Consider the following 15,494-nt stretch of genomic DNA (forward strand, 5'->3'; position numbering starts at 1 on the left):
AAGAATCTTGGAAGCCAGGCAGCTTCCTAAATGTGCCTGAAGCAGCCGTGGAGGCACAACTGTAGTCTGGGAGCAGGTCCCTGCGCAGCTGACAGTCATGTCCTTGCTTGTGGGGGCTGGGCAGTGAGGGGGAGGTGGTGTGGCAGCAACATGTGAGAGAGGGAACCATCACAGGGTTGCGGAGTGGCCACACTAACTGGACTCCTTGAAGAGCAAGAGTTAAGCCCTCAGGATGCGGCCTTCAGCGATTTCACCTTGTCTGCACTAGAGCATCAAATGCAGTCCACCTCCCAAGATGTCCATTTCCAGATAGCTCAAAGGCCTTTGATTTTGGATCCTGTTCTCAGGTGGATTTGGATAATTCATGTTTGTTGTAGTCAGATAGTAGAGATTATCAACCTCACTTCTCTTTGTTTTGCTTTCTAGAATATTTGGTGCTTAGCTGAGGTTTCATTATCTTGTGCACTTTGCTAATTGAATGGAGATGAGATTTATGAGGTACCTCTATTCAAGAGAAGGTAATTTGTTTGACCTTCCTCTCTGCTTCATTGGAACGATTAGTGGATCTGCCTTTCCTGCTTTGCAGTAATAGGCAGGGACGCTGGGCACTCCAAAGACCCCTGATAGCTGCTTTCTTAGCAGGCATCCAAAGTGTTACTAATTTTCAGACTCTGTTGCTGAAGCATGTGTGGGAATGCCTAATCAGAAAGTGGTGGTCCAGGAGAAATTTTACTTTTACCTACTCTCTTCTTTGAAGGATCAGCTCGAATTTGGACATGGGATCATAGTTCTGCTCTGAGGCCTTATTGTATCTGTGTTCACTCTCCGATAATTGGGGCTACCCTCTCTACATGCTTGAGGTCTCCCAAGAACATCAACAGCAGTGCTTTACCTCTAACTTCTCCCCTTCCTCCTGCTCTTCCTTTTTCCATCTCCTACTTCACCACCACTATCATTACCACCATAATCTCCATCCTCACCACCACCATTGTCTTCTCTATGATCATCAGCACCACCATCATCACCATCAGACCAGCTCTGGCTGCCCCGTGTCCACTTGTTTTCTGTTGCTTATTTTATGCATTATTTACTTTTCTAGAAATTTATTTCCAGATCCATTTTGATCTGTGGGCCTTGGTTTTACCCACGACTGAGCAGAGCTGAGCAACTTCCTTTGTGTATGTTTGAGGTTCTTGCAGGTTTCTGTATTTATAGGTTAATTGAGCAGCAGGTTTTACATCATTTGTTTTCTGTTTGGATACTACATTGTCGTCCTCTGGATTCATGTACTAAGACGAATCACTGTCTGGAGTAGTCTGGCAAAAAACAAATCTAGCCACAAATCTGTATTGGCAGCAGCAAGTATGTGGTCTTCTATAATGAAATTGACAATTCCATGCTTATGTATTGAATGTTCGAGTCATTGGTAAGCCTCTGGTCTGAGAATCATGGAGTAGTGTCTTTAGGAAGATATCATTTCACCTTGCAAAGAGTTACCCTATAGATTTTGCAGTGTATGTTTATTGTCCGAAGTCAGAATGCAAGGCACAACCCACAGGAGGACAACAGATTGATTTGGTTATTTCAGTTTGTTTGTAGTGCAAGCCTTTTGAGTATTTAATGCCCCTTAAACCATAAACTTGTTTTTCTTTCCTACTCTGCTGATGGCATTTTTAAGTTATTCCACAGATAATTGCAATGGCCTTGGTCTTTGGATGTGCTTCCCATCCTATGTGAAATCCCTGATGTGATGGTGCTTGTGGCCTTGGACACTTTTCATCAGGCCCTGCTGATCAGATCACATCCTCCTTCGAATCATTGAATTTTAATTGCGCAAGAGCTTTAGTTTTCCTTACAAATTCAGGTTTTGCCAAGAACTTTGTGTTTCCTGCTTTAATTTTCTAGCTCATAACTTAACTTCATTTTATGAAGTCAAACCTGAGCTTTAAAAGCCTTGCTGACTGTCCTCAGCCATTTACTTTAGTTTTTGGTCTTCAGCTAACAAATGGGCAACAGCTTCCTTTTTCCCACTCCGACACCCCATAATTCTGATCATCATGAGAATTAGGATGAACCAAGTCTAGTACTTTTCCCCCAGGAGCTAAAAATGCTTCCGGAGGCCCCCACTGGTTCTTGTGTCTTAACTCTGCAAACTTCCATACACTTCTGACCAAATGTGTAATTTTAAACAGGAAGCTTTGAAGTGATTTGATTAACCCAGTGACCAGTGAGAAGCAGCAGACCCTACACTGTATTGCCTCTCCCCTCCCTTCCATTTTGGTTCTGTTCCCAAGTCCGTTAAAGTTTAATAAAAGTTTTAGACATTACTATGCTATGGCTTAGGATGCATGCTGTCTTTGGTAGCATGAGAGGCAGGTAGGGCATAAGAAGATGTAGAGACATGCTCTTTCTACCCTCCTGTGCTTAAAGTCTGGGGTGCAGGAAAGTAAACAGAAAAGATATAGAAGTTTAGCAAAAGTACAAAAGAAGAACATGTTAGTGAATGGAAGAGAATGCTGTAGAAGTTAAAAGAGAAAGAACTAATTACTTGAAGGAAATGGCTTTTATGTTGGATCTTCAGGAATGGTGAAGGCTTGCTTGGTAGAAGGTGATCTTAGGAGATGTGACGGTGTGTAGACAAAAGGAATGTCCTTGGGAAGGAAACTGGGTCCTTGAAGGATGGTTAAGCATCTTTTGGAATGAGTGCAGAGAAGGATCTAAGTTTAACTGTTGGGAAATTTTTGCCACTGTTGCAGGTGAAACCATTTGTAAAGAGGGACTGACCATCCAGAGGTTCTGAGTTTATACTTCAGCTCTCATTCTATTCCTGGGTGACCATGGACATATCGCAACAGCCATGTGGGCTGAGTGACTCACCTATAAAATATAATTGAAAAGGCACAAAAGCAAGGGCTAGTTGATGCAACAACCAACAGATACTAAACGTTTCACAGAGATGTCAAGTGAGGACAATCAGGGTTTCAGCCCAAGTGCTAAAATAAAACAAAATTGCACCTGGCTTAAGTCTAACTGAAGGAAAGGATTTTACCCCCACCATTTCCTGGACACCTAATCCTATAAGAACACAGGAGATTCTCTGATTTTTACCTGGTAAACATTTTCCAGAAGGCTCCGGGGACGTTTGCTTTGCTTTCCAATGAAGGTGAGCTGCCATTCTGGCACCCTGGCCACCTTGCTGTCTTCAAGGTGGCACCGTGTCCTGCAGACACCAAGCTGGCACTTTTCTACTTCTCCAATAATAAATGCGATAAGATCTGCTTTTTTAGATTGCAGCTGCATCTTTCTTCCGTTCCCTTAGCATCCTTTCAACTCAGCAGTTTTCCTTTTTGCTTCAGATAAATTGCTGTTAATTTAAATGTACTGCAGATCCTTGCCATTTTATGGCTGATTGCTTCTGAGTAATAGGAGGAAAATGTGTGCATGTTTGAATGTAAAAAAATCTAAATGGGTCAGAAGCCAATGGTAAAGAAAGCACAGTGCTTCACTGACCTTCAGCCCCCTGGTCCTTCTCTTTGAAGAGGTCGATAAGTGGATCCAGAATCAGCAAATAGCAGAGACCCATCCGGGTTTTTCTTCTCTGCTTTCAACTTGACATAACATTTCTCATTCAGCACCTGCTTTATCCTTGTTCTTATTTAGCTCAGCTAAGTGTAAGCAGCGGTGGCAGAGTTTTTCTAGAATTGTTTTTGATAAAGGAGCTGTTGTCACGATAACTACCGTGCACCATCGGAATTCTGCAAACGCTTCAGAATGTCACATTGTCAAAATATCTATATTTCAGACTCAGAAGCTAGACAGCTCGTTTGGCGGCTAAACCCACAAGATGTTCAGCCATTTGTTGTGGTCTAAAAACTTTCCCCCTCACTAGGAGAAAATAATGATCTATTGTTTTATATCATTTTGTGGCCCTTTTTTGGGGTTTCTTATAACATGAGAGGGCACAAGTCATTAGATCTTGGTGGCTAAGTTGGGGTCCTAATTGAAATTTACCATCAACCCTTTGGAAACATGAAGCATTGGATGCATTTTCTTAAGGTAGTCAAGTTTTAAACGAAACTAATTTTTCATGAGTTGGTGGTGTATCTTTAGTGTATCAGTGGTATGTGTTGAGTATCAGGTATATGGAAAGGAGACTGACTTGCCTTCCTTGAGGTGAGGGATGGTGTAAGCCATGCTTTACATGTAGACACTACATACTGCTTATCATTATAACAAGCTGGCTTTTCATCAGGAAAGACATAAAGTGTGTATTTTAGGATGGCTTTACTTGCTTTTCTTGCATGGGTGTGTGGAACTGAGATGTTTGTCTTTGAGAAGGACACATCACAAAAGGCAGAGCAGAAGGAGGTTACAGAGGGACACGACATGACATCAACTTAAATGAGGCAAATCCTGTTGCAGCCTGAGCAAATGGCAGTCCAAAAGAGCTTCCATCTAGTCCAGCAAATTCTTTCTCCCAATTTTAATAAATAAAAGAGCCTGTACATTTTTTTTCATTTTTAAATTTATTTTTTTATTGAAGGATAATTGCTTTACAGAATTTTGTTGTTTTCTGACAAACCTCAACATGAGTCAGTCATAGGTATACATATATCACCTCTTTTGAACCTCTCTCCCATCTTCCACCCCATCCCACCCCTCTAGATTGATACAGAGCCCCTGTTTGAGTTTCCTGAGCCATACAGCAAATTCCTGCTGCTATCTATTTTACATATGGTAATGTAAGTTTCCATGTTACTTTTTCCACACATCTCTCCCTTTCTTCCCCTCTCCCCATGTCCATAAGCCTATTCTCTATGTCTGAAAAATGTAAAAAAAATAAAAAAATAAAATAAAATAAAACAGCCTGTAGTGCGGGTTGGGGAGCTGCATGGCGAGGAAAGTGGCAAATAGAAGCAAATTAGAAGAGCAGCCTAGTTCCAATTAAACACTCTGACATCAGTCAACTCTTCAAGTTCTTGTATGGGGTTGGCCCAAAAGTTTGTTTGGGTTTTTCCATCAAATGTTACGGAAAAACATGAACAAATTTTTGGGCCAACCCAATGCCATAAACCCAGTGGAAATAAGGTTTGCATTAGCAGTTTAATCTGTTGTTATTTTAATCAAGTAAACCCTTTAAAATTGCATGTTCAGAGAAACTGGTATATCGAATCAACAAATATTTTGTTTGAGGGTGATGTCTTCTATTTGTTATCTCCAAGCTTTTCTTGCTTTTATTGGCAAACTTGACATCCTCATATTAATCCCACTGTTTCGGTGGGAAGGAGTTTGAGATCTACCCTCTTGAAACCTGAAAGAGTAGCTAAGGTTAGTTCATTCGGAGTTCTCGAGCTATGTGCCGTAGTGCACTCTTCAACTAGCGCTGCTTGTGTTTGCCTGGAGGCTGGCTTTTAGACAGAGACTAGTGACAGATATGAAGGAGACTTAATCGGCATCACCGTGTGCTTCCTAAATTCTCAGTGCTCTGTGGGTGATTAAATCCATAAATGATGTTTGGCGTTTGTCCCTAGTTCTTTTCCTGAGACTTGGAAGGGCAGGAGAGAGAAATGCCATGGAAATTAAGCTCCATAGACTCTTTTAGTGTTGTTGTAAATGATTATACAGCTTGGTGATGGTAATTACAGCTCTGGAGGCAGATGACACCAGCACTTGGCAGACCAGACACCAGGTTGAGGAAAATCGGGAGTCTGGAGGGTCGGGTTTAGAAGTGTCTTCCAAAGCTAAACTTGAAAACGTCTTGGAAGCGTCTTGGGGGTTTCTACTATGACATCATCTATTCTGTCACTTATGAAGCTGATGAAGATTCATGCAATTTACTCACGGAATTCTATGTAATAAAACCTTCCCTATTCCTGCTGGGTTTTCACAGGCAAGTTTGGAGAAAGCTTATCATTGTAAGGTCATGCATGGTAGGGCAGCCACGGCACCAGAGGTTCTGGGAGTTTGAGTTCCATCCCACACTAGCTGTCAGAACTTGAGAGGCTGCTCAATCTCTGGGCCTCAGTTTTCTCACCAGTTAAGCGGGTATAACAATAGAACCTATCTCCTAAGGTTATAGTGACTTATTTAAGCAAAGAGCTTAGAAGATACCCTGGCACAAGGTAGATTCCCTGTGCAAGAGATTCCCTCATCTTTCTCCACATCTGGAGTCAATGAAGTATTTGAGGTCAAGGAACTCCAGTTTCTTTATTTTTGCATCGTGTATTACAGTGTCTGCTATTTGGTTGGTTCTCAGTAGATGTGTGCAGAATTAGTTGATATTAAGTATTATATATGTTTTATATTATGTGTACTAGATACTACATGTCTTAAATTGTATATATAATGTATGTACATACAAATATACTTCATGTTGTATGCTATATACCATATTTTATATAGTAGATTCTATATATGTGCCATAGATATGGTATGGCACTTAATTAAATATATGCAGTTAATTAATTGAGATTCCCAGGTGGCACAGTGGTAGAGAATTTGCCTGCCAATGGAGGAGATGTAAGAGATAAGGACTTGATCCTTGGGTCAGGTTGGTCCCCTGGAGAGGGAAATAACAATCCATTCCAGTGTTCTTGCCTGGAAAATTCCATGGACAGAGGAGCCTAGAAGGCTACAGTCCATGGGGTCACAGAGAATCAGACATGGTGCACATACACACACACACACAATTAATAGTAAGATTCCTAAAAAAGAATCTAAATCCTCACATGAGCTCAATATTTCTCCAGGTGAAGCCAGCCAGTTCTCTGATCTGGCTGAGTAATTAATAATTTTAGAAATAATTTGGTTTTATATTTAGGAAAAGAAAATTAGAATTTGGGTAGATATCTGTTATTGGATTTTATTTTTTCCTTATATATAAAAATTACCGAGGGGTCATCTTTTACTGTGCACCGATTTCTCCTTGAATTAAGGTGTTAGCATGAGACAGTTGTGGGCAGAACTGCGTGCAGGAATCCTTTGCATCTCTTCCCTGTGTTTCCCGTGCCATGTAAACTCAGTTTTAAGTCTAAAACTAAGCTGTTTGATAATGAGAGTCCCATTTTCTCCTGACTCCTGTTTTGTAATGACATTATCTTTATGTTTTCAAGCATATTCCATGTTGTGTCTCAGTTTGATGTTTATTATGTTCTTTTAAAAGTGATTGTACTTGCATGTTATTTTCCATTGATTTTTCTTTTGAGCATGACTTATGTTTTATTTTGTGTTTCTTTTAGGTTTTGTTTTGTTTCATAAGATTCCACTGGATGGGTAACTGAAATAAAGGAAAAGACAGAGAAGGGGGCTGTGGTGCTTGTTGGTTGATGCTGCCTTGTAAGCTGGACTCTGGGGGCCGGCACTGACCTTTCCTGGGAAGTGCCTCTTACCTGGGATTTCCTGGTAGATGTGGGTGGTATTTGCAGGAGGTACCGCATGAAGCCCGCGGGTGCTGTGAACTGTGAATTGGGGACACCAATGCAGAGACAGCTCACAGGCAGCTAAGAAAGTCAAGAAAACAAATTAATGCTTCTCTTTGGTTCTCACGATCATTCAAATACAAAGTTGCATTGAAATACTGTTGGATTGTGCTTCTCTTCAGAAAGGTGTGTGCTGTTTGACCATACTGGAAATGTATTGATTTTCAATGTTGCTGTTTATTAAAGGTGAACTGCAAAGTTTTAAAAACAAATCTAAATTTAGGAACAGGTATAGGTACACACTAAACAGTGTAATCTCCATTTAACATGAATTTTAGCACTGTTTTCTGTTGTTTAATCAGTACTGAATTCAGAAAGTTTCACTTTTCTACCTAGAAAGCAGTGACTAAAAGAGTTAAGGGCATATGCTCCATCGCTGTGAGGGCTTGGGGATAGCCTTGGGTGTTTCTTTCCTTCACTGGCTGTTAAGGTCCAGAGTCAATGCTATCGACAATAATGTTTTCCTTAAAGTTCATCAGCAGAGAAAAAAAGAAATGGAAAAAGAAAAGAAATAAGCTGATTGGTAAGGGGATGTGAATTTTGGCCAGGCATAGTTTCAGAAAAATCGGAAAGAAGTAAAACATATACATACAGTGCATACGCCCTTTTATTTGACCTCTGCGATCCACCTGCTTTTTAGAAGTTTGCCGAGTGAGAGGGCCGCAGCATCTCACGCTGTTCTCATGACAGAACTGTAGCTTTTTGCTCTGAAAAGGCCTGCGAGCTGAATGGCTGGCCTGCTGTGAGCAGGAGGCCACATTCTAAGAAGGGTAGTCCCCTGCAACATACTCCACTCCGCTGGGTTTTCCTGAGCCAGACAGCTCTTCCTGACCCCAGCAGCACACAGGTGGCAGGTCGCTAATGAATACATGCTTTATAATGTCCAGCTTCAGTGCTGCAGGGGCAGCCTTCGAGTTACAGAATCCTGCATCCCTGCCTTAGTCTTATGTGGACACCCGTCTCACGCACGTGGCCAGCACAGTGACCTTTGCGTGCACTTCGCTTAGTGTGCACCAGGCGGGATGGGACCCCTGTGAGGTTTTGCTGCTCCTGCCTGCCTCACACCTTTCCTGTTGGGGGAACTTCAGAGCCAGGCCCAGAGCATCTTGTTTGAAAACACAGTTGGCTCTGACTGTTCACACCTGCCCATAGATGTCACAGCTGAATTGGAAACTTACTGACATTTTTGAAAAGCCCTTTTGGTGGGGGTGGGAGGGATAGTTACTCAAGTTTTGCAGTTCAGCTTTAAGGTTTTATAGATTTTTAACTGGTCCAACATATTCAGAAACATCATTTTGAATCCTGTGTAACCAAGGCATTAATCTCAACAAACTGGGATCCATGTAGGCACCACTTGATATAAATAGATTTTCCAAGATGAATACTTTATAGTGTATCTTTTACATTAGCCACGAAATGTGTTATTGCTTGATGTGGACATTTCACGGAGTCCTATGGATTACAGCATTTGACTTGGCTGCTCAGTACCCCTGCCTGAAAGAAGGGTGGTTCCTCCAAAGCAGAAACAGGCTGCTGTTCTCAGAAGTTGTGTTTCCCAAAGGGTTTTTGAGTGTGAGGGCAGCTGACCCTGGGCAGGGGGAGGTCTAAATATTCTCTGAATTCCCATTTTCTTGCTCACTGTTGAATGACAGTTCCTGTCACTACTTAAATTTTGATCTTTCCCAAAGGTGTCAATTTACAAAAAGGCCAGCTAATTGCAGAAATCCTGACCCCTGAAAGAAAAATGAAATTCAAACTGAGAGCCTGTCGTAGGCTGTCAGGATGGTCAGGGTTCTTAAATATCGGCCATTTGGTGCAATTTTTTTTAAAGTTTTTACGTTATTCCGTGGAGTCATAAAAAGCCAATAAACTCTCTAAGGACTATTTTATAAGTATCCCAGAACTTAAGAGAAAAAAAAGAATATTAGTCCTCAACAGCTAAAAGAGTTGCAGCTAGATTTTTGGAGAAAATGGAGAAAAGTGGACAGATAAGGCAATTGAATCAGTCAAAGAGCAGTTGACATCTCCTAGGGAACAATGAAAACATCAGGCTATTAGAAAATGGTTTCAGTTGGTCTTGTGTCCTTTGCTTTTCTTTCTTTTTTTAAAATCCTTGAAGACCTCCATCAGTAACGCAACTTCTCATTTCTATACTCCAGACCACCCCACTCATTCTTTGCTTTTGATGTCCCCTGTAAGAAATCTTTTTTGAGCATCCTAAAGGGATGTAGCATGCATTTTTTCCAGCATTATAGAAAGAAAGGCAGCAGTTTTGCTGAAATCAAGTCCATTGTCCTCCAACAAGGATGTGGCATTTTAGTGCCAGGCAGGTATACTAAGTGAGCACCAAGGGCCAGCTGAGTGAACACCATCCCCTCCAGAGGGGCGGCTGTCACCCAGACCAGCCAACTCCTGCCTCCCAGGAATGACAGCCCAGATTTCCAAACCTTCTGATTCTTTAAGAGAAACTTGAAACCTGGATTTTTTATGTGAAATGTCTCTATTTTAAAAAAGTTGGCTCAGTTATTTTTAAAATGTTATGTAGGCCAACAAAACATGTCTGTGGGCTGCCAGCTTGTTACTCTGGTCTTAAAGCAAGATCATTGTTCTTTCACTGTATCCAGCAAGAGATGGGAAAGCACAGGTTCAGATGGGACAGCACATGGCCCCACTTCATTGGTTTTCCTTAATGTACTGATACAGCCTGTTGGTGAGTGCAAAGCAGGTATGTCCTCTTCAAGAGGTGTGTCTCAGGTCCTGTATCTTGATTCAGTCCCACCGAGACCCTCCCAGGCAGCTGAGAGAGAGGAATAAACTCCCACTGTCATCGCATGATACATCAGTCTGAGACTAAAGGAGATCAATCTCTTAACAGGAGGAATGGATCTCCCCATACTGTCATGGATTCAGAGGTTTTCTCTCCTGGTCTCCAGCAGGCACTGGTTTCATTTTGACCCACTGAATCTTCTTTTCAAGAGTAAGGAATAGAAATCAGGCATGAACAATCCCAGCCCCAAGCCTGCAATGCAGAACCCAGGATTCACTTTTGGCTGTGAACTCTCTCTCCCGCTCCTCACCCGGCTTATACCCCACCCCCCAACAGTGACCAGAGGCCATCAGGATTCAGCCATTGGATGAGTAAACAACTCAAGGAGTACAGGCATGAATTCAGGCCAGGGGTGAGAGCCAGCATGATGCAAGCTGTCTTACTTTTTCTCTCCTCTTTTTTTTTTTGATTCTGTTAAAATCTCTGATGTTTCTCTCTCTCCAACACTCTAAATTGACTCCATGACAGAGAGCTTATTTTTATTTGCTCTATTGGTTACTTTGCACACTTTTTTTTTTTTCATTGCAAAATGAAATCGAAGCACTAACTGGGATCAGTATTAACTCTTCCCTAGCTCTCCAAGATGATTTATGCTTTCACTGGCTCCATTGCTTTCTGTCTAGTGCCCCCTCCCTGGGTTTTCATCTAATTTCCTCCCAGTACAATAGAAGCTCATTTCATCTTCTTTTGTCCAGACTCTAGATAATAGATACCATAAACTCCAGGGTCTTCAGCCACATGGGCTGTGCCATTCCTCGCTGGTGAAGGTCAGTGGACCCCCAGGCTTGTGCCACTCAGCAGGCTGTATTCCGGGGAAACTGGGACAGAAGTAGCCATGCCATTAAGCACGTTCTACTGTGTTAACATACCTACAGTGCCTATAAACCATGACAGGTCTGTTCAAGGACACCTGGGAAGGTTAAGGACCCTGCTGGACAGGGCAAGGATACAATTTTCTGTGGGGTGCTGCCAGGCTGAATTAAGTTAACAGACTTCCTAATCCAGAAAGTGATATGAAAACAGTTGTCAGAGAAGGCAGTTTTCAACTGAAGTTAGCCCATTTCCTTGTTTTGGTCTTCAGGGACAAAGGGACCTCCCAGCCATCTAATTTTGACAGTGAGATCACCCTGAGTTGAATACAAGCTAATGTGGTTTGGAGCCTCGGGCTGGTCATTAGTGCACACCCAAGATAGCTTGATGTTGGCTATGTCAGGAGTCTTAGTTTCACAGAAAAATAAGCATGTGAGAGGTAAAGGAAAGCACAGAGATTTTCACCACCTCTAAAATTCACCACCATCCATTTATGAATAGAGCTTCTATAAACAAATATAAAATAGCAAGAGGTTCTATTCACAATGTATATGTATTACAAATTGTCACACTGTACACTTTCAACATCTCACAATTTTCTTTGTTGATTATACCTCAGTGAAGCTGAAAATACAAAAAAAAAAAGAAAAAAGAAAAGAAATGGAAAAAAAATAGTAGGAGACTCCAGAGAAAGACAGATCTTTGAGTTTCACTCATGTCATGTTTAAATCCATTTGCTGTAATCCATATAGGCAGCCTGTGAATCATTCTCATGTCCTGTTTTGTTCCCCATAATGTTCCAGATCTTAAAGTCATTTTCCCACATTTCCTGTAAATAATGGATAATCATTTTTATTTTATTTTTAAGTACTGTTTTAACAATGTGGATAGACCATAAATGTACTTGCTGAATTCATTCATGTTTTTAACAAGTCAATAAAGTTTTGTAATTCATCTCCATGTGTCTTGCATTCTCTGTAGGGACTTGTATATTTCCACCCCCCACCTGCTTCAAATACATACCATCACCTCATGTGTCGTTGGTGGTGTTCAAAACTAAAGGTGTTAGAAGAAAGTGTGAGAAATGTCACTGGAGTGTGGGGGGAGTCCCAAAGCCCCTGTACATTCTGAAATAAATCTCTTCTAAAAAAGATTTTTTTAATTTCAATCAATGTGAGTTGCACATTTATGGTTTATTGATTCTTGCATCAGATATATTTTCATTGGCTAAAAGGCAACCCTAAAATACAGCAAAAAGTTTAAGGGATTAAAAAGATGAAACTTAACATCCTGTGGGAAAGTCCTTTGGAATGACTCACATTCCTACAGGAGGTATTCTCAGTGCTCTGTCCCTCCTCTAACTGACTTTGTGGTCAAATGAACCTGATAACTTGTGCTATGAAGGAGGGAGGGAGACAGAGAGGAAGACAAGTGGGCACGGAGATAAGGTACCATCTTGAATCTTAACTGTGAGCATGGTGCCCATACTTCACACCCCTTTGGTCTCCATTTCCTGCCTGGCCACACTGTCTTTTCTCATTTCCCCCTTTTCAGATAGGACCTAAAATCAAGGTCCCCAGCTTTGATTCATTTGAGATTGCTTTCACTTTCTTGTAACCTTGTAAGTGTTTTCACTCTAAATCGATGACTTAGGAATTGGAAAAACAATATGACCTGATGTCATACATACTTATTGAGCCAAATATGTTGACCCCCTTCAAAGAACCTGTTTAGTGCTGGTGACTTGTGTGTTTTCTAAGGCACTTTTAAATGTGCTGAGCTGAGAATAGGTTTTGATGGTAATTTGAAAGTTGTATCGTAATCTGAGGTGGTAGGCAGTGGACGCAGACTTCGCGAGTTTGAATTCCAGCTCTGTTCGCAGACTAATTGACCTTGGGAAAGCTACTTCACGACTTCATTCCTCAAGAGATGAGGATAATGGTAGCAGTGTCTCCCCACTGGGCTCCTATGAAACCTAGATGATGTACTTGGCATGGGGAGAAGTACTGGGTATCACTAATAACAATACTTGAAAGGACATGGGTTTGCACTGTGCTTGGGTCTGCCTCCATAAATGCCCTGGATTCACAGACTCACTTGCCTGTATGGGTCATTCAGCAATTGCTTGGGTCCAATAAGAGTCCTCATGAAGGGGCGCTTCCCTCCCTGGGTCGTTTTGGATGTGGTCCAAGCAGGGAATGCCACTCTGGTGCTTTCTCAGGGGTTCTCCTAAATCTCTTCCTAGATTCCTCTCCCTGACCATGTGATTTTTGCATATTGATCACAGTCAGATTTGATTTTGGTAGAATAAGAGGTCATGGTCTGTTTGGGCCTGCATGCATGCATGCTAATACATGCACGCTAAGTTGCTTCAGTTGTGTTCGACTCTGTGACCCTATGGATTTTAGCCTGCAAAGCTCCTCTATACATGGAATTCTCCAGGCAAGAATACTGGAGTGGGTTGTCATGCCCTCCTCCAGGGGATCCTTTTGACCCTGGATGGAGCAGGTGGGTTCTTTACCACTAGCGCCACCTGGGAAGCAATCACATCCTGTATCCTTAGCCTACTTTCTTTTTCTTCATAGCACATAGATGGCTGCCATTTCTTAGCACCAGTCAATTGTGTTCCTATGGAACTGGGATCTCAGTGCTGCCAGATCCTTTATTTACCAAAAGATGTCAGCTGTGCAGGCTTTTTTTTTTTTTTTTAATTGCAAAATGTTCCAATTCTTAAAGAGCAGCTACAAATTCATGCCTTTGCAGAAAGAGGGTGCTGACCATGTAAAACATTCCAGGACTACTCTCTGGCTGTCATTTTTTGGCCTCTGCCTTAATTCTCTTGACTATGGCCTTTTATCACTCCAGTACTCTTGCCTGGAAAATCCCATGGACAGAGGAGACTGGTAGGCTGCAGTCCATGGGGTCGCGAAGAGTTGGACATGACTGAGCGACTTCCCTTTCACTTTTCACTTTCATGCATTGGAGAAGGAAATGGCAACCCACTCGTGTTCTTGCCTGGAGAATCCCAGGGACGGGGGAGCCTGGTGGGCTGCCGTCTATGGGGTCACACAGAGTCAGACATGACTGAAGTGACTTAGCAGCAGCAGCAGCAGCATGGCCTTTTACAGATAGGGAAACTGAGACCTGTGTAGGACAAAGGACTGTTTTCTCAAAGTGACCGAAGCCCCAACATTTCCTTGTGTGAGGGGGCAGGGTATGGTTAGGAGGAAAGGGGATAGGAAGAGGCCTGTGGGACCACTCCCCACCCCTCAACAAGCATCTCCGCAGTCCCCTCATCTCCTGGTCCTACTCTACTGGGCCTGTGTGTGTGTTACTCACTCAGTCGTGTCTGACTCTTTGCGATCCCATTGAGTGTAGCCCTCCAGGCTCCTCTGCCTGTGGAATTCTCTACGTGAGAATACTGGAGTGGGTAGCCATGCCCTTCTCCAGGGGATCGTCCCAATCCAGAGATCGAATCCAGGTCTCCAGCACTGTAGGCATACCATCTGAGCCACAAGGGAAGCCGTAGTTTGGGGCCGTATTATGATTGTTCAATGAGTTCAAGTGATGCTCTGCAGTTTGAGGATTCTGGAAGAAAAGCATTGAAGGTCGTATCCCAAATATGGTTTTCTCCTTTGGTTCTCACTTCATCAAGTTGGAATTTTTCATCATTTGAAGGAGTTCCTCCATTATCTTTAACTTTTGAATTATCTATTTGAAAATCTTTGGCTGAGGATAAAAATAACACAAGAATTGGCTAAGAGATTGTTTGAAAGGAAAAACTTGTTTCAAGTTCCTTTAGAAACAAGTGTTTACAGGCAATGGGTTGAACCCGAGTCCTGATGTAGTTTTTCATAATAGCTGTAGCAGGCAATACAACTGGTCATACTTGGGGTACTGACATTTCATTTATTTAAAAATATTTTGTAATTTGGGCTTTTTTTTCTTATTAAATCATTTTAAGTAAGTGGTACTGAAGTTTTACCAGCACATAATTTAAGGTATTTTTACAGTTGTTACTGTCTTTTTTAACACTTTTTAAAGCAGTGTTTATCATTGGATCTACCTTTTAGATAGATAGATAGATAAACAGGTATCAGGCTAATAGGTATTGGTTTCCAACCATGTGCCAAGCACTGTTTTAAGTGCTTCGTGGTTCTTTTAACAGTCTATGAGGCAGATGCTAATATTACACCCACTGGAAAGGTTAGGAAACTGAGGAACAGAATGATGAGGGGCTTGTTTCAAGTTACCTAGCTACTGAGGGGGAATGCCAGGATTTGAATCCAGGAGAAGGCAATGGCACCCCACTCCAGTACTTTTGCCTGGAAAATCCCATGGACGGAGGAGCCTGGTGGGCTGCAGTCATGGGGTCGCTA

At 42.0% G+C, this 15,494-nt stretch overlaps 1 protein-coding gene across 5 annotated transcripts in view; it reads left to right on the top strand.

The window, feature by feature from the left end:
* Positions 1-15,494, top strand: part of NTRK2 (neurotrophic receptor tyrosine kinase 2) — a 396,903-nt gene that overhangs the window by 159,964 nt on the left and 221,445 nt on the right. The window contains exon 12 of one of the 5 annotated variants that reach the window (XM_040244768.1): positions 7,239-12,069. The exons of the other annotated variants lie outside the window; for them this stretch is intronic. Coding sequence (XP_040100702.1) covers positions 7,239-7,276 — 38 coding nt within the window. The 3' untranslated portion in view covers positions 7,277-12,069. Of the gene's footprint in view, positions 1-7,238; positions 12,070-15,494 lie in introns of those variants that run through there. 5 annotated transcript variants of the gene reach the window in all.

Source organism: Oryx dammah, unplaced genomic scaffold (assembly GCF_014754425.2).
Source record: "Oryx dammah isolate SB20612 unplaced genomic scaffold, SCBI_Odam_1.1 HiC_scaffold_1, whole genome shotgun sequence".
NCBI lineage: Eukaryota > Metazoa > Chordata > Mammalia > Artiodactyla > Bovidae > Oryx > Oryx dammah.